The sequence below is a fragment of the Papio anubis genome, unplaced genomic scaffold, assembly GCF_008728515.1.
Source record: "Papio anubis isolate 15944 unplaced genomic scaffold, Panubis1.0 scaffold186, whole genome shotgun sequence".
Lineage (NCBI taxonomy): Eukaryota > Metazoa > Chordata > Mammalia > Primates > Cercopithecidae > Papio > Papio anubis.
The window spans coordinates 96,832-120,415 of NW_022161867.1; the positions used below are offsets into that span (position 1 = coordinate 96,832).

General features: G+C 32.7%; 1 protein-coding gene across 8 annotated transcripts in view; it reads right to left on the reverse strand.

The window, feature by feature from the left end:
* LOC116268497 (myelin expression factor 2) overlaps nt 1-23,584 on the reverse strand; it is a 43,693-nt gene that overhangs the window by 9,697 nt on the left and 10,412 nt on the right. For 2 of the 8 annotated variants that reach the window (XM_031661535.1, XM_017960590.3), the window contains exons 3-16: nt 22,822-22,874; nt 21,602-21,609; nt 21,414-21,507; nt 15,294-15,485; nt 14,429-14,582; nt 13,828-13,877; nt 13,646-13,709; nt 9,424-9,525; nt 7,873-7,923; nt 7,511-7,579; nt 7,106-7,204; nt 6,738-6,809; nt 4,802-5,010; nt 4,671-4,722 (exon numbers count right to left, since the gene is read on the reverse strand). In XM_031661535.1, the coding sequence (XP_031517395.1) occupies nt 4,671-4,722; nt 4,802-5,010; nt 6,738-6,809; nt 7,106-7,204; nt 7,511-7,579; nt 7,873-7,923; nt 9,424-9,525; nt 13,646-13,709; nt 13,828-13,877; nt 14,429-14,582; nt 15,294-15,485; nt 21,414-21,507; nt 21,602-21,609; nt 22,822-22,874 (1,269 nt within the window). Of the gene's footprint in view, nt 1-4,670; nt 4,723-4,801; nt 5,011-6,737; nt 6,810-7,105; nt 7,205-7,510; nt 7,580-7,872; nt 7,924-9,423; nt 9,526-13,645; nt 13,710-13,827; nt 13,878-14,428; nt 14,583-15,293; nt 15,486-21,413; nt 21,508-21,601; nt 21,610-22,821; nt 22,875-23,584 lie in introns of those variants that run through there. The other 6 variants (XM_009210120.4, XM_009210119.3, XM_031661536.1 and 3 more) reach the window with 6 other exon arrangements.

Below are 23,584 nucleotides of genomic sequence, written 5' to 3' on the forward strand. Positions count from 1 at the left end.
ACTAAACACTAATTAAATGGTCTAAGATAATACATGTCATACTGAGACAAAACCAGTATCTTGTTACACATGCCAGATAGTCTTTAAATGTGTTCTGAAAAGTTATAAAATAGGCTAATCTCCAGAGAAATTACATGATAATAGTTAAAGTAGATCCAAATAATATTCAGCCCACAACTGGAACGAAATGGGGAAAAAAAGCAAAAACACAGCAATCACACTTTCTAATAAGCATCATAAAATGAAACTGGAAAACACATTTTAAAACAATTTAAAGATAAATGCAGCACAATTTCCAGAGTCCTCTTAATATCTTGAATGCTGGTACCTGAAAAAAAGCAAGTTTAATTAAAGAAGCTCTTAGTAAAGGACAGCACCTTACAGTTATTTTGAAAAGAACTGTGGAGGATTTTCAAGGACTTTTAAGGTTAAAGGTTCTTCCTTACCCTAATTTTACCTAAAAATGTAGTTTTTCTTAAGTATCCGGATCATCATAGGTTTATTAGCAATAGTAAAGTTCACCTAAGCAAGAAATCTTCTTCAAAACCTCAATGGAAAATATGTCACTATTTCTTGCATAATCTGTCTCTCAATCTTTCGGGACAGTTTCTCTTCTTTGTGTTTCTCTTAAATTGTCCCTTTCAGTTTAGAAATCAGCACTCAGACCTCCAAATTCCTGACCTCGCAATGACCTAAAAAATTTTCTAGTTGACAAGATCCCTCAGCTAAGATACTTGAACTTTCTTACAGTTCTGATGTTCAAGCTATATGGACAGTAGCCCATAAATATTTGTTTCATGGTTAGACTGCTCCCCCAAAAAGAATCCCAGCAGGACAGAACCAAAAACAGTTATAAATTTTCTAAGTTTCTTCCTGATCCTATAAAAACAGCAACTAAAATATTTTCTTTTCTAAAGATAAATAATTCAGGAGAAAAAAAATAGTTTCAAATAGCTGATTAAAATCAGACCTGCCTGACTTTTTATATGCTCTGAGAACTTCCTCAACTAAGTTAAATATCTAATAATCTTATGCGATTCCAAGAAAACAAAAACAGGACTGCTATTTTGGCAACAGCACAGGACAAAATAGTATGCCACGAGAAATCAATATCACAGAATAATCAAACATATTGCTGTTACATATACTAGTAATAAAAAGATTCGTCCCACAGTAAAAGAAACCTTTCTGTTTTATTTAACCCAGCCTATTGACATCTTGTGGGGTATATTTTGGGATATGCTGGTAAAAAAACACATGTAAAAATAGACCAAATTAAAGAATGTTCAATAAAATCTACTGCCTACAGGAAGCTGTTAACACAACCATGGATGAAAAAAGGAAAATCAGACATTCTACCATAAGAAAACATAATAAGGATATAAGGAATAGAAAAGCAAAGTTTTCTGTTGTTTCTTTACAAACGAAAGATAGTGCCTATCAATAAATGCTCATCATATATCATTTGTACTATTACTGCATTTTTACTCTTAAGTTATTCTAAAGTCCACTCAAAATGCTTGAAGCAGCAAGTACTTTAATCAATAAAATCTACCATAAGCCTTCATTTTCCATGCAGTTAACAAGCATACTGATGTAGAAATACTACATAATGGAAATCTGTGGAACAAAGTTATATCTATTTATATGGTTTATAGCAAAAATAATTGAAAATGGGTTTTCCTTGTGCTGAAGTTCTAAAATGTTATAGTCTTGCATCATACTGATCCAGAAGGCCAGAATGCAGCTAAAGTATACAGATGACATGGGAGCACATTTAAAAGACTATGCCCATTTGACCCCATTAGTACAAACTGAAATGATGTGGGGTCCAATACTAAATAGGTTAATTTATTTATACTCAGCCTTTTTGAAAATGCATCTCTCTGAGGAATTATACAAGGCAAGATAAAAAGAAAGATCTCTTTTGCTACAGGAAAGACGTGTATCTTCCCAGCTAGGGTCAAAAACATTACCTTCAGGGGCTTGATGGAATTAGAAAATAGCAGTTACATTCACTTACTTCTCATCTTGTTATATTTGGAAAGATATGAAAGCAATCTTTTCTAAATTACAAAGGTTGAGAAAATGTTCTATTGAGGGTAATATAACCCATAAAATAACATTTACTCAGCCTTTGTAATTACTCCATCGAAAACAGTTAATCACTAGAGATAATTTATAAGCAGAGGGGTTGCCAGTGGTACCCTTTACTGACAGACATTGTTTATGGGTGATGCATGGAGTACTACTAGATTTTTACTAAGAAGCAAGCAAGAGAATATACTTACTCTCTTTGGGCTTACAAGAAGAAGAATAACAACAGAAGACTGCCTTTTACTGCCCAAGAGGCCATTACTGGCTTGCAGCATGTTAAACAGAAATGTCTCATACTAAGAAAAAGATTTATAAATAAGTGACATGGCAGAAAAATGGATGGTTCAGTTCATACTAGCTAGATAATTTGTATAGTTGTCAATAGCTGGACACTTAATTCTGTATTATTATAACTTTCTTTCCCATCAATGTAGTTCAAGGTTAAAAATAAGGGAGATATTGGGAATTGTGTAAATATGGTATTATCTTAATATAAAATCTAAGAGTCAGAGACTTTTACAAAAGAATTGATAAAACAAAAAATCATTAATCTTAAAATATAATTATAATCAAAAAAGGATTATAAGGATAGAGCAAAAATAGCAAAGCAAAGAATAATAATTTAACCATTATTTTATATGGCTAAAATACTGTAAAAATTTTCTATGTAGATTAGAATGCTTTTTCCATTCAAAAAAATGTCTTGCAATTGCTGATGTCCTCAGGTCATCAGGCCACTCCAACCAGAAGCCCACCAAAGACTTGAAGTTTGCTGCAAGCCTTGCTCATATCTAACCTCGAAAGGAAAGCAGACTACAAAGAATAAAGAACAGTCAACTCAACATTGGTCACCTTTTCACTGTCATTTCTTTGTCCTGCTTTTCTCTTTATCTTGCTAAGTTTCATTTCTACTTTTAACATAATGTCATATCTCATTTGGAGATTTTTTTTCACTGAAACAACATCAACAGAGATTATACTTGCTGCCACTGCTTGTCATTTGATGTATTTCACTAAGACCCTATATACATTCTTTCCTCTGTAGTCTACAGGATTCATGGCCAGACACTGCTGCCAGACACTGCTTACTCATTCTGGTAGATCTTCTCACTCCTGCAAAGACCAATACCTCAATGTCACTTTACTATTTTGCTTTCTCTTAATGGTGACTATCAACCAGTTAACTTGTTTTCAACAACTTTTTCTTGAATTTTTGATTAGTGCAAAATAAAAGGATGATCAAGAAAGAGAGTCAACAGAATATCCTAGACAAATTCATGTTGTATGTTCTTTGAGGGTATCTGACTTTTTTCACCTTCAAAATTCTAGTGCCTAGCAGACTGCCAAAAATATGTTTGTGGATTTAATGAATAAATTACTGAATAAATGAACATCTACCCAGAATGCTTAACTTATAAACTTTTCATGAACTCTTACTATATGTACAGAGGCAACAAAAGGAGCTAAGATAAAAAGACAGTTCTTGCCTTCAAGAGTTTCCATGTAGGATGGAAGAAAACTTGAACAAATAACTATTAATATAAATAAAAGCTACAAAGGAGTAGACATAAAGAAATATGAGATAATATTATCTCTGTAGCGGCCACAAAGGTTATTTTGTGACAGAACACTAAACCTATTCCTTCAAGACCTCACAAATTATCTATATGCTACCTGACCTCAGAAATTATATATATGTTACCTTATGTAACTTCCTATTGTGACTACAGTCTCTGAGATTCCATGCAATAGCAGAAAAATATTAATACTAGCAAAAAATATTTTACTTTATAACACTCACATGAATTCTCCCATTATTGCAAAAGAAACAAAAAGTGAGAATTTAGTCAATTAAGATATTTTGTAACAAAAGTAAGTATGGTATATAAAAAGTTCTTTTTTAAAAGTAATAAACCACCTAATCTTCCACAGACTTATGGAACACATTAAGGTTGTATAAGTAGTATCATTATGGTTAAGAACAGTTTATAAAAGAATAAGAAGGGCAACCAAAATGTACCCATGTCCAAGGCATTCCTGGCAGTGGGTTGTATGCTACCACCTAGGTTTCCTGTGTTGGGAAGGAATACAGTGTATGTAGAATGGGTCTCACCTATTAACTCCCTTATCAATTGGACATCAGCATCTCAGGTGGTTATGCTGACAAAGCACTATATATAGTGCAGTGGCACTATACTATAAACAAGGAAATAAATATACCACTTATTAATGTTTCTCACGAGAAAAAAAAAATTTTAATGCAAACAATTAATCTTTTTAAAATGAGGTAATAAAACAAGTCCTATCTTTATTAACAAAAAAACAATAATATGATATATCCTAAACCTTGTTACCTAAACCTTGTTATTACCTAGTAGTAACAGCACTGTTCTAAGTCAAAAGATAGTGAAATAATTCATTTATTTGAAGTGGAATTAGACCTGGCCCACTATCAAGACTATCCAGGAATAGGCATCTGGACAGGCAAAGGTCTAAACACAGCGTATAAAAGTTTAAAACCAATTTTCCTCCATAATCAATATCAACATATCTGCAGTCATTTGCATACTTACCACACTGACTGAATTTCTCTTTTAGTTTCTGCCAAGTCAAGTCAAAAGGTAGCTAGAATGAAAAGAGGTATTAGTAACACATATACAAGAAAAAAAAGAATTTCAATTATCCTTAATATTTATTTGCTTACATTTCTGACAAATATCTGGTTGCCTTTGGAGCCTATTCTCTCTCTCATTCCGCTTCCCATTGGACCCGATAAAAATCCTCGATCCATATCGATGCTCCTTTCCAGTATAGCTCCTATACCTGGTCCCATTCTATCAAAGCTGGAACTCATCCGGTCCAGTCCCATCCCCATTCCTCCAGTCACACTGTTCATGCCACCCATTCCACCACCTGGATTTTCAAGAAAGGACGGGGGGATTTGGGAATTTTGTGTTTTTGTTTCAAAAACATAAGGAAAAGGAGAAGAGGAGAAAGGAGGAAAAGAAGAGGAGATAATCATTTTTGAGAAAGAAGGGGGAAAATTAATTTGTTTATATAATTAAATAATATACAAACATAAAATTATTTTCATACAGATAACATAAGTTTCCAAAGAACAGAATTTGCTTCAGTATATATTTAGTTAGCTGAGAAATTCTAGCCACTGTATAAATATATTATACATATATAACTGTATAAAATTATATTCTGATCATTAAATATATAAATATATAAATCCTCTACCAATCACTGCTTCCAATAACATGACAGTTGTTCTTATCCTTATTTTTATTTTCCAATATCAAGCATAATAATTGCTAGAGTAAAGATACACAGAGATAAATTCAAATTATTACAACTCTAGCACTCAAGCCGCTCTCACCGTACTCTCCTACAAATATTCCTTTCCTACCTTATCTTTCACCTCAGCATCTTCACCTCTGTTTCCCAGTTTTTATTCTCATGGTAATTCAATAATCATAGCAAAACATAACTTTTAATCTCAATATTATTCAGAACTTGTCAAGGGAACAAAAAATGCTATCACTCCCCGTTAGCCAGAGCTTAAGAATTTAGCTCCGAACTCATACCTACATCATTCTTATGCACTGACTCGATTTCCTGTCCTTTTCACTTACTCCCATCTTACTTATTATCAAACCTTTTGTCTTGTACGTAATATCCCCAAACATGGAAATTCTAAAAATCAACATCACCCTCAAATTGGCTTTTTGTGAATAACCAATATAAAATCAGGGAAACAGAAGTACAGACACTGAGATAAAAGAGGAAGGTACGGAAGTAAGAACTAACAGGAAATGGCTGAGGCTAAAAGATGATGGAAGGAAGAATAAAATGAGGAGCAAGATACAATGGAAGTAGATGTCTTCAGCTGACAGGATTTTAGAATTTACTCTTAGAATAGTTTAAATAGGTTGTATGTTGTTTGTGAAATTTCATCAATTAAAGGAAGTCAATAAAGTATGGAGAGCTCACAGACATGTCCCAGTAAGCAAAAGAGGTTAAAAAAATAATAATAAATAATCCATGTATTCAGGCTTAATGTAAGACCTAAAAGGTAGTAGTGGAAATGGACGGATGGGAGATTCGGCATTCCCCAGTGTTGCAACTACTCTTGATGCTATTACGGGAAAGGTTCAAGAGGAAAAGAAATAAGTACCTCTTTCAACCTTAGCCTGACTCAAGCTCAGGAGATGCCTAAGAGTGTTATATCTGCATTTACCAAAAGACATAGATGTTTACAAACAAAATAAGCTAGTCACTAATAGCTATTATAGAAAATAAGAAAGGAAACAAAGTTGGTGCTAAAGCAAAACTTGTTCCTGACACATGATCAGAGAAATCCCCAGATTCCCTAGTTGGAAAGAAGGTTCTTGGATTGGCCGTTAACACACAGTTTAGAAATATCAAAGAAGTAAAATTCAAACAGTTAATTTAGAAATTTCAAACAATAACCAAACAGAAAGGCTTCACTCAATTATCAAGATTTCTCAAATTATAGCAAGACACATTAACATATAAGAACAAAGTATTACTATACTACAATAACTACTCTTGCAAAGTCTTTGCAAGCACTCAAATATTACTGAATAAATTCTAGTAAAATTTAAACCTACTTATTCCAGATCCTACTGGACCCATGTTAGAAGCTCCTATTCTTCCTGCAAACCCTCCAATCATTGCACTGCCTAAACAAGGATGGAAAGATAATATACTAATTAATTTAAATAATCATACTTTAAAATTCCCAAGGTACTATGTGCTCTGATTTACAATAATTGAAAAGCATAAAGTCTTCTGAAAATAGAGTTCAAATATGTAAGATGTTGAAAAAGAGAGCTAGCATATTAAAATCTTTAAAGTGTTTTCTTCAGTAGTAAGCTGTATAAAACATTATGATTTTCTGATTTTTCACAGAAAAAGAGAAACCAAATTTCAAAAATTATAGCCTACAAAAAGAAAAGAAGTATGCAGCCAGCCCTACCAAGTCTACCAAAGGAATCTCCAAAGCCTCGATTTATTCCAATATCACCACGTCCAAAATCTCGCTCCATGCTACTAGTCATGGCACCACGGTACAACTCTGAAAAAATTGTGCAACAAATTAACCTTTTTCAAATATATCAATGCAGGACGAAAACATTCAGGAATGTATCTAAATTATAAAAAGACAGCATAAGTCACAAAAACAAAACAGTCTGTCATTTACCCAATTTACCTCACATGCCACACATATCATCCCCATTCCCACTAGGCCTGTCCTTATCTCCTAGTGCCTACATGCCTTCCGAAGACATTTTTTGCACCCATTCCTAAGTTATAGGGGGGAAACTTTAATAATAGGGAAAACTAAATGTGCCCACACTTCCCACTGCATACATTTACCTACCTCCCATTCGGCCAACTCCTCCAAATCCTCCCATGCTATTCATTGCTTCCAGACCACCAAACCCTATTCCTATGGAATAAAGATTAATTTTGAGATCCGACTGTCAGTGATGTAGCTGAAAGGTACATTTTGTAAATGTTAAGTCTCACCAGTAAGCTCTACATCCACCCTACCTTGTGCAGCTACTTCTTAACACATCACCTTCCTTTAAGTATGTACCAGGCTCAATTTCTGCTAGCAGCCTTTAGAACATGAGCCAACAATAAACCATGACTTTTTTTTTTCATGGAATTCTCAACACAGTTTCTAGTTTATTAAAAATGGTGATGGGTACATACAAAAAAACAAATCTTTATACATACCTCCTCCAATTCTATTCATTCCTCCAAAACCTGGACCATCCATTCCCATACCTCAAATAAAATACACAGTATGTACTTTAAGTATATTTTACTTTTATGACTAAAAGATGATATAATGCATTATAGCAAAATAGATACCACTGGTATAACCACAATGAAACACTAGAGAAGCAGTAAGGTATAGGAGGCATGGTTTAAAGTGCTATGCCATAGCAGCTGCCTAATCATGAGTCTTCAAAAAGGTCTCTTTGAACATTTATTAGACAAGAAAGCGAAATTCACTAGTAACCCCACAACATTCAGTTAGAGAATATCTAGAACTAGGTAATCATTCACTTTTTTTCCACAATAAACACAGAAATATTACTATCAATGATTTTTTTCCAGCATAGACACAGAAATATCAGCAGATTTAGAGATCAGGTCAGAATGTAAGGACTCTCTAAACATGGCAGTTAAAAGGAGCAGCAAAAATTTTAAAAATATAAATAGTATGATTTAGGAGAGGGTAGGTAGGTGTGAAAGTCTAAGGCTAAGGGAGGAAACTTGTTTGGATCAGAATGATTATGATAATGAGCCTCATAATTTAAAGTGTGACTACAGCATCTCGACAAAAATAGGAATCTGATAGCATTTATTAGTCCATCAATTAAACCAGTAATTCACGAAGTATGGTCCAGGGACTCTTTAGGGTTCAATAGGTCAAAACTACTTAAGTCACCAAACACCACTAAGACATTATTTGACGTTTTACCCTCACTTTCTTGAGTTTAAGGTGTCATTTTCCAAAGACTATATGATATACAATATCACAAAAAACTAAATGCAGAAACAGATATAACAGCAATATTAAGTCAAACATTAAAAAGATGTGTAGAAAGGTAAAACAATGCCACTCTCCTCACCAATTTCTTTTTTGCATTGAAAAACAGTTTATTTTCTTAAAGCTTTTAAGTATGAGTTTACCATGTAATGAGTTTATCATTTTTTAATATGTAATTTTTTTAATTTCTAATTTTTCATTTATAATACAGTAAATACTGGTAATTATAACTAAATAAACAAAGCATTTTTGGGTTCTCAACAAATTTTAAGATATAAAAGGGTCCTAACATCAAAGTTTAAAAACCAGTCTCTAAAAATGAACTGAGAGTTCTTCCAGGTAAGCAGCCAACTAACTAACTGAAAAGCTACCTTCCCAACTGGATAAACAAACTTCAGTTGCCTATGATATGGTAGCATTTCAGCTACTCCATAAATACTGTACATACATGATATATTCTCCTTCTGCCTTAAAGACATTTCAAAATCCAAAGTGCTAAAAGGCTAGCTACAACACAGCTGGCCCCAAAGAAACTCTCCCGACTTCTGCCTATCTCTTTCATGTCAGCTGTGCTCAAGGTTTCATCCCTTTTTCAGAATCAAGTGACATCATAAATATCTAACTATTAATTAGAGTCCTTTAAACATTATTACAGACCACATCAATGGAGGCTTTATTAGCTAGCATATGTATCATTTAAAAAGAAAAAAAAAAGTTAGAATACTCACCACCTGGACCTAAATTTCCCATTACTCCACCTATGTTCAACTGGCTGGCACTAATAGGCTGTCCACCCGGACCAAGTCCCATCCCAATGCCTCCAAGACCACCTAAAACAAAAATGAGAACAATTATTACCAAGATCCATATATGATTAACTAATTGGCAATAAACTTTTTTAAAGAGCTATATACCTGTAGTAGTATCTCTACAATTTCTGCAAATTTTCAAATAAGAGCACTGGTTCTTGTTTTTATCTAGAAAGTAGCACACTGAAGCCTGACTATAAAACCATTTATTAATGAGAAGTGTTTTATGAAATAAAACATGATATACTATAAAGTACACCTTATACCCCACTTAAAGGTGCACTGAAAGGAATAATAAAATACCTAGAGGATTTTGAGTAATATCTTATCACCTTATATACGGCACACATATCTGAAAATGAGCATCTTGTCCAAATTTGTAGACCCACTTAAAATTTCATAATTACTTTTTAAATGGCTCAAATCAAACTAAAAAGTCAATAACCATGAAAGTATAACACTGAATAAGGCAAATATTACATTACCTAGTTTTCTCATTGATATAAATACTTATTTGTATTTAATGGCACCTTAAGTGTTTCCACATCTATTATCCATAAAAGAGGAAATTTTTGAGACCTTAGGTTACTTCCATAATGACATGGAGCTGATTTTAAGACTTGGGTCTTTGTTGTCAAACTGCACAACAAAGACCAAAGTCTTAAAATCAGCTACAAGGACAGATTACTTATAAAGAAAGGACGATTCAACAAATAGCTGACTTTAATAGCAACAGTGTAAACATGAAGACTGTAGAATACTTTCAAAGTGCTTAGAGAAAATAATTATCAATCTTAAACTATACAACAAGTTAAACTATCTTTGAAGACATTTAAAAACCAAAATTGAGAGAATTTACAAATAAAAGATCCTCACTTAAAAGAGCTTCTAACATTCATGCTTCAGAGGAAAAAAATCAGTGCCAGAGTCCATAAAAGCAGAGGAGTGATGACACAAGAAAATGGTAAATAACATTGTCTAATTTGCAGGACAGAAAAAAAAATAGTACAGAACTAATAATACAGAACTAAAACGCTGAGCAATGATAGTATAATTCAGTAGGAAAGTGACTGCATCGAAAGGTCAGTCTACTATTACATAAAAGAATAATTATATTAACTTCAGGCTTCATAGAAATATTAAAATATCCAGAACAATCCACGATAGGAGAAAAATAAGCATTTGTAAGACAGAAAAATAAGACACAAAATAATAATGGAAATTAATCCAAATGAACCAATACATGTGAAGAAACTGAACTCTTCAATTTCATGGGCAAAAAAACTATCAAAGTGAGTTTTTTAAAAAGTCTATCTAAGCCCAGCAATAACACCGTTTATAAGGGGTGTGCCTAAAACAGTAAAAAAATAGAAAAAATGTGCCAGGCAAGTACAAAACAAAATAAAGCTGCCATACTTACATTAAAATTAGACCAAAGATTCAAAGTAATTACTAGAGAAAAAAATCACCCTATAAAATTTTTGATTCACTAGGAAAATATATCAACTCTAATCTAGATGTACCTACTAAGCTAGCTTAAAAATATTTAAGTAAAAACAAGAAAAAGTAGACAAATCCACTATTCTACTGGGCAATTTTACTAGACACATAAGATAATAAAATAAACAGTGTTACAGCAGAAAAAATTATTAGTAAGGATCTAAGACAATTAAAATGATTAACAAACTTGATTTGATTAACATATATAGATCACTGCACTCACCAACTATACCCAGAATACTAAGAAAAATGTGCCATAGGGTAGGCCATCCATAAGTCCAAATTAATTCCAAAGAATCACACTCACTTATAAACCATGTTCTCTGACTACATTGAAATGAAAAAGTACGAAGAAAAAAAAAAAACCTCATACATTTGGAAATTGAAAACTTCTATTTTCAAATAATACATGGCTCAATAAGAAATCATAATGGTGATTTTTTTTTTTTTTTTTTTTTTTTTTGGAGACAGAGTCTCCCTCTGTCACCCAGGCTGGAGTGCAGTGGCACAATCTCAGCTCACTGTAACCTCTGCCTCCCAGGTTCAAGCAATTCTCCTGCCTTAGTTTCCTGAGTAGCTGAGACTACGGGCATGCGCCACCTGGCTACTTTTTTTTTGTATTTTTAGTAGCGACAGGGTTTTGCCATGTTGGCCAGGCTGATCTCAAACTCCTTATCTCAAGTGATCCACCCGCCTCAGCCTCCCAAAGTGCTGGGATTACAGGTGTGAGCCACCATGCCCAGCCCATAATGGTAATTTTTAAATACTCTAAAAACTGACCCATCATAAAAATGCTCCATAGCAAAACCCATGTAGTAACTTTATAGTCATAACTGCTTATATTAGAAAGGAAAAGCTACCAATTTGAAGTAAGCATTCAACTTAAGGAGTTAGGACAAAAACAAACTAAACCCCAATAAAGAGAAGGAAAAAAATAATAAGGCTAAGAGCAGAAATTAAAAATACAAAACATTCAAATTCAGTTATTTGAATACACCATTAAAACTGACAAATTTCTAACAAAATTAACCAAGAAAAAAATAAAAATTGTAAACATTCAGAATTTTTAAAACAGAACCACAGATGTAGCAAAAACTTAGAGATAATTTTATGCCAAAATATTTGAAAATGAACAAAAATAGAAAAAATCTTTAGAAAAATAGAAATTACAAAAATTGACTCAAAAAACGATAGAAAATATAAGCCATCAATAGTTAAAAACTTCCCAGAAACAACAGATGAAAGCCAGTTTTACACATAATTTCTAGCAAATATAAAGAGAACATATAATTCTGATAAAAAAGAGCAAATACTTTCCAACTTAACACACAATGACTAAAATTTAAAATAATCTAAAAAACAGAAAAATGTACAAAATGTGGTATCAGCAGTTAAAATGAAGAAACTAGAGCTACATCTATCAACATAAATGAATGTCAAAAATAATTTTAAACAAAAAAAGCAAGTTACATAATACATTATGATACCACTCAAACAAAATTTTAAATCCAACAAAACAATTCCCTATGTTTATGGATGTACAAATGTGCAGTCAAATTATTAAAACCTAAATGATAAATACTCTATCCATAAGTTGTTTCCTCTAGGTAAGGCATAAGTTGAAAGATGGGCAAGGGAGATGGGGAAGCTCCATTTTACCTGTAAAATTTTATTTATTTTAAAGAAAAAAATCTACAACAAATATGGCATATGATAACTATATGAGTAATTTTACTTTTGTCTGTATATTTAAGATTTCTTATAAGAATACTTTAAAAACCAGAGAAGACGCAGTGAAATAGTAAAAACAATAGCTAATATTTACTGAGTGTTTATGCAAAACGATTCTAAGTGCTTTACATATATTAATTCACGTAATACTCATGTCAACCCCATGAAGTAGACACCATTATTATCCCCACTTTTCAAAGGAGGCACTGAGACACATAATACAATGAGTATATTACACTGTTATAGTCATTTGGAAAACAATTTGATAATACTAACCCATGAGAACTGTAAATCTACTTCAGAATATCTGTTTGAAGGAAGTACCCAAAAACATTACAAAGATTTGTGAACAAAAAGGCATGTGTTACTCTGTGGTTACTCAAAAGGAAATAAAAGTTAAAACACCTAAAATACAGAACAGCGAAATAGTTATGGAACATCTATATGTTAGACTATTATACTACCAATAAAAACATTTGAAAATAATTTTCAACATGAGAAAATGCTTGTACTCTAATGTTAAACAAAAAATAATTCAAAATTATTTTTGTTCCCAACTATGTAAAAAATATACATAGAAGGCTGGAAGAAAATACACAAAAATGTTATAACGAGGTTACCCACAGATTAGAGAGGCGAAATTAGAGAGGACTTTTTTTCCTTCAAGTGTATACATTTACCAAACATTTTAGAATGTATTGCTGATCAGTCAGGAAAAGTTACCAAAAAGAAAACAAAAATGGCACACAACAGTCTTCCTAATCAATAGCGCCAAACTATCTTCGTAACTCCAAACTAATCCCAAATCGTGAGAAACTACGATGTAGGCACAAAAACAAAGTTTTGCTTAGCATATAATAAAACAAACCCAAAAAACCCTATGTTGTTTCTCATAATAGCTTTTACTTACGTGGTAATTGTGGTGTTTTACTATCATGTGAACGGTACTCTTCATGAGGAACAGACTTGTCATCCTAATTGTGAGAAAGTTTATAATATGGTTAACATATTACCAGAAAGAACTGTAATGTAGAAGAGAGCCAATAAAAGATTTGAAGAGGTTGGAAGTTGAAGTGATATACAGGAACTCACCATTTTCACATGCATAGGTCTATCAAATAAAAACTGCCCATTGAACATAGCTGTTGGTTCAGTCAAGGAAAGCCAGTTAAGATAACTATAAAATTATACCAGAACACAAACTAATTTTTAATAATCTTACAGTCCAACTATCTCTGATATTTTAATTAACATCTTTAATACTTATTGGTATTAGCCACTCAAAAACTTTACTCAAAAAAATATTCAATTCTTTGCTTTATGGTTTTATTTCATCAATAAGAGGTATTTTTAATTCAACCATTGAAAAAAGTAAACTTGTAAGGCTTCACTTAAAGTAAATTCATTAATATACAATGGATTACACAATTGTTAAATGCATGTATACAATTAATTGCAGTAGGAAGAGAGAAAAGAAAAAACTTCATTATCAGCCCTGTACAATATGGCTAATTCAAGTTTTAAGAGTGACTTTAATACTTAGACCTAGTAAGGGTTTTATTTGCTGGAGACTAAAGTCTAACACACATCTCTAAGCCAGGCAACCTTAAATTCAATTACCCCCGCCAAAAAAAAAAGGTGGTATTATGCTTCTTCAACCTCATAACCAATGCTGAAATGTAAATCAGGATACAAATTGCTTGAACTGCTTCAATTGCTTGCTCAAAAGTGACAGTGCCCATTCCTCTGCTCTTGCCGTCTTTGTCTTCTTTAATATCTGCCCGCTTCACAGTTCCAGCTATGCTGAACACTTCCTTTAGTTTCTTCCAACCAACTTTGAAGTCAAGCTTAACATAAAATTGTATCATTACATACCTAATAAATCCCTCTCCCCATCTGCAAATACAAAAGAATCTTTTCTAAACTCTTAAAACCATAAAGAACTATAATTCCAGTTCAACAATGTATCGATAATGTTCAAATTTAAAAACATCTTCAGTTGTTTAAAATCATTTAAGCTACATCTACATTGTTCCTTATCCTTTTTTTAATTTCCAAAATCATCTCTCAAACTGCTCAAACCTGTTTTTTACATTTGAAACTTGCACATCTATTTTTACCAAGAGAAATCCAGATTTTGAAAAGTATTGTTTTCACTGACTTTCAAATGCTTAGAACAAATGACAAACCAACTATGACATGCATATTCACAAATATCAAGGCTACAAAAAAGAAATCCATTTACCAATATAAACCAAAACACATATAATGTCAAGAACTGCTTGAATGTGTATAAATTGCACAGTTCTGTGTTTAAAAAATCCAAATAGTTGTATTTAAACTCTAACCTTGTGTGTCTGTGTGTGTGTGTATATATATATAGTATGTATATACGTCAACTGATTTTGAGTTTACAATAATTACTGTTTCATTTACTTTAGTTAAAAATAAAAAATAAATAAAAATAAGCAAAATGTTTTATAAACCTATAACACATTTATTTAATCAAATTATCTATCTATCTGAATGACAAGTTTTAGACTAAAGCTTGAACTTACATTGGCAACAAAAATTGTGGAACCAAGTCTACCGGCCTGCAAATTACTGATGACTTCAGGAGGAATGTTTGGATTATTGAGAATGGAAGGTGGTAAATTCATCAACCCTGATCCCATATCAGGGACATGTCCTCCTGGAAATGATCCTCCTGTTCGCTGCAATGCCCTACGAGCATTTTCTCCATCAGGATCCTGTAACACACATTGAATGTTAAATTCCACTAAATACATCAGTTCTATATAATTAAAATAACAACTTAAATTCTACAGTAGCTATCCCTTCTGACTCAAATTATTGACCCTCTTGAAGAGTGAGCTTTTTTTCTCATCCAGAGAACTGAGTCCCATAAAAACCTGTGGATAGACAAAAGATTTCAGCCTCTAGAGATGTCAGTTAAATATTTTTTTCCAATCACTAAAGCCACTTAAGAACTTGAAATTAGTTTAATTTTGCTCTCACACTAGGGTACAAGTACACATACAATTAACTCAAAGAAGAGCGAAGTACTCACTGTGACTTTTCTTTCCAAAATGTAGGAATGGTGAATTCTCACTACTGGATGCCCAATGGAATGCCAAACTCAGACTAATTCAAAGCTTTTCAATAGTGGAACAGACTGTTATAAAACCCAAATACTAGGGTAGAGGACAGGATGGTCGATTGTAATCTGTAAATTTTATTCCTGAACAAAATACAATTACCCACCTTCTAAACTCTTACCTTCTTCAACAATGATTATAACCTGAGATGGAGGAGGGGAGAGATAAAGGAGGGCTAAATGTCCAAGTGAGAAATTACATTAAACATTGTTTTTTTGTTAGGTTCATTAATTTTGTAAGAGAAACACCCTACCCTTTAAACAAAACCAAACACGCACACACACACACACTCACACAAACATAAATGTCCTTCTCACTCACCCCAGTAGGTGCAATACTAAAAAACTAAAATGAATAAACAAAAACCACATAAACACACTGATAGACTATCATCTGCAATGCCAAATGATTATGTTAAAGGCAATCATCATCATCACTTCTCCATCTTTAGGCTAAGATGAAGTGTAAAGGCAACCACCAAATCTACTTTGCTGGCCTCAGTCTGGGAATACAGTACTAATAAAAAGGAAGTTGGGTGACTTTAATAAATTCTCTAGGATGGATGGAGAATAAAAGGTGAAAAGGTAGATGAAATAATAAAACCATTCTGGCTTCCAACATACTTCTTCACTACGAAGGAATAAAAAGGATTACAAAAGAAAAAAAATGTATCAAAGAATACTTCAAAACATGTTAATAAATAATAAATTCTTTAGGTCTGAGGATTCAAAAAGAGGTAAAAATACATAATTTAGGATAGTGGCTACCTATGGGGAAGAAAGATAACTCAGAAGAGAAGATGTTTCCTGAACTTGTATAGTAAGCTATTTCGGTTGTCTGTGCTTGTAACATTAACAAGATGTATTGCTGTACTGATCTGTCTTTTATACACATATATATATGACAGAAATATACACACATACAATACATGCATGCATATATAAAACATATATAAAATAAAATGTATATAAAACAAACCACCTACTATATAACACGACTTCTACTCTTCTTTTCCCCTTGCTGTCAGTCTGCTGGTTACTGACTGCTATTGCTTTTGGAGGGCCTACAGTAGCAGTTTATAACCGCTACTATTCTGCATTTAATTAAATGAAACAAAAAAATGTAATTCTAAAGTCTGTTAAGGAACATTGGAAATACACCTTCCTTTGACTTTCCTCAGTAGCAGTTCTAAGCATTCATTCCACCCACACCTCTATAAATCAGATATCCCAGGAAAGGGACTGCCAAAGTGACATTAATCCAAAAAAGTCAACTGAATAAATCCCTCATCATTTAGCTGGGCCAAATTTAGCCTTTTTTTTCCTCTTAAAAAAAGTTAAAAATGGTGGCATCCTCTTTCAACTTGGATTATATAACTGCAGGGTCTCTGAAATATTGCTGAGGATCTACAGTATGCTGAAACTTAAAAAAACACAATAACATGGCTTTGATAGTTAGCATCCAACAAACTTTTTTTTCCAATAAAAGAAAAGACACTAAGAATCTGTAGTACTTGCCTTTGAAGAGAAATAGAAAACAGAAAACAGAAAATTGTCAGCTACGTGCAAAAGTAAATGCAGTTTTTGCCATTATTTTAATTCCAAGCTTTTTTTAAAAAAAAAAGGTGACACAAATCACAACAGTCAAAATTTTTGTATACATTCCCGCTAATAACTTTTTAAATAATAAGCCCCCAGACATAAACAGGACTAGAATAATTTGGAAGCAAACTCAAATAAAGGGATCTGGGATACATGTTATATGCTGGTAGCATGGCCTTTAATTTCAAGCTATTATCTCACACTCAGGAACAAGAGACTCTTGGACAGGAATAACAATCATTATTACTACAGCTAACATTTATTATGTAGTTAAAATATCTTGAGCACTGTGCTTAGTGCTTTGTATAATGGTAATACCACAAGTATAATAAATAGCCAACACTAAATGGTTTACATATATTAACTCTTCGAGTCCTCATAGCACTACAAGGTAGGTGGTATTATTACTCCCATCTTAGTAATACGAAAACAAAGGAGAAAGTTTAAGTAATTTACCCTGAGTTAGAGAGGTTCTCTGATGCCAGAGCTTTTTACCATGTATCTCATTTAATCCTCATAAAAAATCCTATTGGGTAAATAAAAGCACATTTCGTTTTATTGTGCTTCACTTTACTGCGCTTTGCAGATATTGCACTTGTTGTAAACTGAAGGTCTGTGACAACCCCGTGTCCAGCAAGCCTATCAGCACCATCTCCCCAACATGTGCTCACTTTGTGTCTCTGTATCACATTTTGGTAATTCATGCAATATCTCAACCTTCTTCATTATTATCTGTCATGGTGATCTGTGATTAGTGATCTTTGATGTTTTAATTGTTTTGGTACACCATCAACTGTGACTAAATAAAACAGAGAACTTAATCAATAAATGTTCCGACTGCTCCACCCACCAGCCGTTCCCCATCTCTCTCCTTCGCCTCAGGCCTCCCTATTCCGAGACACAATAATACTGAAATTAGGTCAATTAATAATCCTAAAATGGCATCTAAGTGTTCAAGTAAAAGAAAGAGTTGCAAGTCTTTCACTTTAAATCAAAAGCTAGACATGATTAAGCTTAGTGAGGAAGGCATGTCAAAAGTTCAGACAGGTGAAAAGCCTGGCCTGAAGGAAACTTAAAGTGCTACTCCAGTGAACACATGAATGATGAGAAAGTGAAACAGCCTTAATGCTGTTTCAAAAACAGGTAAAAACACAAAATTTAAGATACTTGTTACTCTTGGGGAAGAAGGATAACACAACAGAAAAGATGCTTCTTGAACTATTAAGATACTTCACTTGTTTGTGCTTACAACATTTCAGTGGTCTGAAAGTTTCGGTGGTTTAACAGAAGATCAAAGCAGCCTTATCATTCCCTTAAGCCAAAGCCTAATCCGGAGTAAGGCCTTAACTCTCTTCAATTCTATGAAGGCTGAGAGAGGTGAGGTGAGAAAGTTGCAGAAGAAAAGTTTGAAGCTGGTTCATGAGATTTAAGGAAAGAAGCCATCTCTATAACATAAAAGTACAAGTGAAGCAGCAAGTCCTGATGTAGAAGCTGCAGCAAGTTATCCACAAGACCTAGCTAAGATCATTGATGAGATGGCTACATTAAACAATAGATTTTCAGTGTAGATGAAACAGTCTTCTATAGAAAGAAGATGCCATCTAGGACTTTCAGAGTTAGAAGGGGGAAGTCAGTGTTTGGCTTCAAAGCTTCAAAGGGCACACTAACTCTTCTATTAGGGGCTAACGCAACTGGTAACCTTAAGTTGACTTGAAGTCAATGCTCATTTACCATTCTGAAAATCCTAGGGCCCTTAATAATTAGGCTAAATCTACTCTGTCTGTGCTCTATAAATGAAATAACAAAGCCTGGATGACAGCACATCTGTTTATAGAATAGTTGGCTGAATATTTTAAGCCCACTGTTGAGACCTCTTGCTCAAAAAAAAAAAAATCCTTTCAAAATATTACTGCTCATTGACAATGTACTTGTCACCCAAGAGTGCAAAAGAATATATACAAGAAGACTAACATTGTTTGCAGGCCTATTAACACAATATCCATTCTGTAACCCATGAATCAAGAAATAATTTTAACTTTCAAGTCTCATTATTTAAGAAATATAATTCATAAGGCTATTGCTGTCATAGACAGTGATTCCTCTGATAGATCTGGGCAAAGTAAACTAAAAATCTTCTGAAAAGAATGTACCATTCTAGATGTTATTAAGAATATCTGTGATTCATAAGGCCAAAATATCAATACTAACAGGAGTTTGGAATAAATGGATTCTAATCCCAATGGATGACTTTAGGGCTTCAATACTTAAATGGTGAACATAACTGAAAGAGCAAGAAAACTAGAACTAGAAGTGGATCCTGCAGATGTGACTAAATTGCTGCAACCTCATGATAAAACCTAAACAAATTAGGAGTTGCTTCTCGTATGAGCAAAGAAAGTCATTTCTTGAGATGGAATCTACACCTGGTGAATATACTATGAACACTGTTGAAATGGCAACAAAGGATTTAGAATATTACATAAATTTAGTTGATAAAGCAGCAGCAGGTTTGAGACGATTGACTTCAATTTTGAAGGAAGTTCTACCATAGGTAAAATGTTATCAAACAGCATCACATGCTTCAGAGAAATCTTTTATGAAAGGAAGAGTCAATTGATACAGCAAACTTCACTGTTCTTATTTTAAGAAATCATGACAGCCACCCCAAACTTTAGCAACCACCACCCTGATCAGTCAGCAGCCATTAGCACTGAGGCAAGACTCTCCACCAGCAAAAAGATTACAATGAAAGCTCAAATGATCACTAACATTTTCAGCAATAAAGCATTTTTTAATTAAGGCATGTATATTGTGCTTTTAGACATAATGCTATTGCTTTAAATAGAATATAGTATAGTATAAATGTAACTTTTATGGGTACTGCAAAACCAAAACATATATGTGACACACTTTATTGTTTTATTTGCTTTACTGCAGTAGTCTGGAACCAAACCTGCAATAGCTCCAAGGTATGTCTCTATTATCAGTAGTACTACTACAATCACTTCAGTTTAGAGAATTAAGTAGCATGTCCAGACACCCACTAGAAAGTGATAAAGCCAGGAACCAAATCATTACTGTACAATTAAATACTATACAATTAAATCTTGATAGTACTGCTCTACAACCAATGATTAGCATCAGTATTAGTACAAAATCTTCAGGGTCCCAAAGTTACACTATTTATCTCTTTTAACAGATTTTAGCAAGTATATGTATGTAACAGGTCTGTAATCAAACTATTAAGATTAACAATACAAAATAAAGGAACCCATGAAGATGAGGGATATTCAAGCCAATCAATCTCAAGGTTAAACTGTAAATGTTTTGTTTGTATCTTCTAGTCATTTTTTGTCTACCTATTTACACTGCTACAATTTTGTACAAAGAAGACATGCCCATTTTAGGGGATTCCAACTTCTAGGTATAAATTTCACTAATAGAGTTATAATTTTTTCTTAAATTTTAATCTAGTACAGTTTCCAAGTAACTCTGATAAAAAGTGAATATCAATTTTATTCAAATCCATAACATATTTGCATCAACTGACCTTTAATTATCAATTACAAGGATGTTATATTTCTCAAATTAAATAACAAAATCTAAAAATTGAAAATGTCTGTACCAAATAAACTCAGCACCTAAAGTTTATCCCCTTTGAATTTCTAGGTCCTCAAATTTATAAAAATTATGTGCTTTTATTTTTAACAACTTGGAACAAATCAAGTATAGAGGATAACTGCTTAAAAGCAAATATAAAATCATGTACAAGTAAAACTATCATCAATATATAATGCTTTAATAAACACCTATGCTTTAAAAAAAGTTGTAGTCAGGCAAATATATTACCAAATTGAAAATCCAAGGAAAGCATGTCTTTATAGTCAAATGTTTAAATTCTAAATATAAGAAATCTTACCTCTTTAATATTTAGAGGTCTTCCACTAAGATCATATTTGTTCATAGTTTCTAGGGCTTTCTTTACAAATTCTTCATCTTTGAATTCAACCACACTTAACAGGGAAAAAATTTATAGGAAATGTTTACGTGCTAATTTTTTTCCAAAGTTTAATTTAATTTAAGATACTCGAAGAAAAAATTTCTTACCCACAACCCTATATCCAGGTAGATTTGTCAAAATATGCAAAAGAAAAAAAGTTTTAGATCAGTACATGAATAATCAGTTCTAACATTTCAATCATTAAGGCAATTAATAATATGGTAGAATCACTTCACCTTTTATATCTCCAGAACATAATAGGCGAGGGACCACAAATTTTCTCTAAGTTTTTTAATATATCTATTAAAAATAGTAGAATCTAATATGTAACAACCTTGGAGCACAGTTTTTACTTTTAGGTGACTTTTCATTAAGTTAAAACTAATGTCACTGCACAAATTAAATCAACAGTAATTCAACGAAATAACTAAAGGCTCCAATATACCTATCCTTCTATAGTTACAAATATTTTCAAAAGATGTATTATCTATGACATATTTTTCAATTCTATTAAAATCAAAATAGTGAATATTAATTTTATTTTTAACAAGTTCTCTATTAGATTAAAACTGGCTGCACATTTAACAGCACCCAGTTGGAAGTATGTAAAAATCACCTATAAACTAGTAATAAATTAATTTGGAGAGTTATTTTAAAAAATAATTCCCTGTGATTGTCATTCAAAGTCCCATTTGAATGTAATGACAAAGTTTTTATTCATCATGCACCCAGCTGGTTTTACTAACATAATTAAACATTGCTAAGAGTTTTCCATTGTATTCTTCAGTATATTGCATTCTTGTTGCTAAAAATCAAAATATACTATCAACCAATTCCTTCTATGTCAATGTAATCGTAAATGTCATTCGTACCAATTGGTCAGAGCACTGCCTCTTATGTAGTCCTGCAGGCTACCAAATTGAGCTTTTCAGTAAAATTTCAAAAATACATTCTGAACTAACACCTTTAAGCTATAGTCCCCTCAAAAAACTCAGGAATATTATCAATTCAGTGACTTTTAAAGTATCCTTGAAGACATCAAAATACAACAAAAAAATCCTATGCTAAAATCTTATTGGCTAAGAAGAAGTATTACCTTAGAGCATTGGAAAAGTGAATGCCCTTTTTGAGTTTTACAAAACCCATCCCTTCCAGGCAGCGAGGTTTGTATAAGTGTCAGACTTGCTGGTTTAGAGCCTCAAATCTTGTATAATAAAGTAAAACAAAATGAAACTTAAGTTTCCAAAAACTGGTACAAGTATTATACAAAAAGTAAACTGCTGAGGAACTTTTAAACCTCAAGCAGATTATTGCCCACAGCACTTACCCTTGATTTTCCTTCCGCATCCTTAAAGAGCTCCACGTATGTAACCTCACCAACTACATAAGACATACAAAAGGAAGATACCAAGAAACAATACATTTAAACACCAGTATCTTGCTTTACTGCACACCTGTGCACAACTCTACAGAGAAGCACCTATTATTCACCAACAATCAAAACCAGACCAACATACCTCCTATCAATGGCTATGTAAATTTAACTAATTTTCAGAAATGTACATCATCCACATTCTCTAAAAAAAAAGCTAACAACCATATTAACCTAATTCATACTACAGATCATATTTTGGCCAGCATGATATAGTTGGTGAACAAATGCACATATACATACAAATGGTCCCTTAACCTATCATATTAAAAAACATCAACATTAGCACTTTTCAAATAACTTTGGTCAGCCTACACACAACAGCTGTTTTAAGGTGACTTTCTACCTGAATGTCTTCAATCATGTTTGCCATCAGTAAACTAAATTTACAAATCATGCTTCACAGCAAGCCACACACTTTCTAAATAAAGTCAATGAATAAAACCAATCAAATAGTTGTCACCTTACAACAGACACACCAATGCAATTTTTAAAAAAAAATTTAATAGAAGAGATCAGCCTCAAAGCCAAGTACATAGTTTGCAGGACTGTTGAAACTCAATTTTTCAAGAGATAACAAAACTAACTTTTACAAGATCAAGTATTGAAATTATTTTTCCCCAAAACCAACCATGTATATAAGATGAAGGTTTTCAGA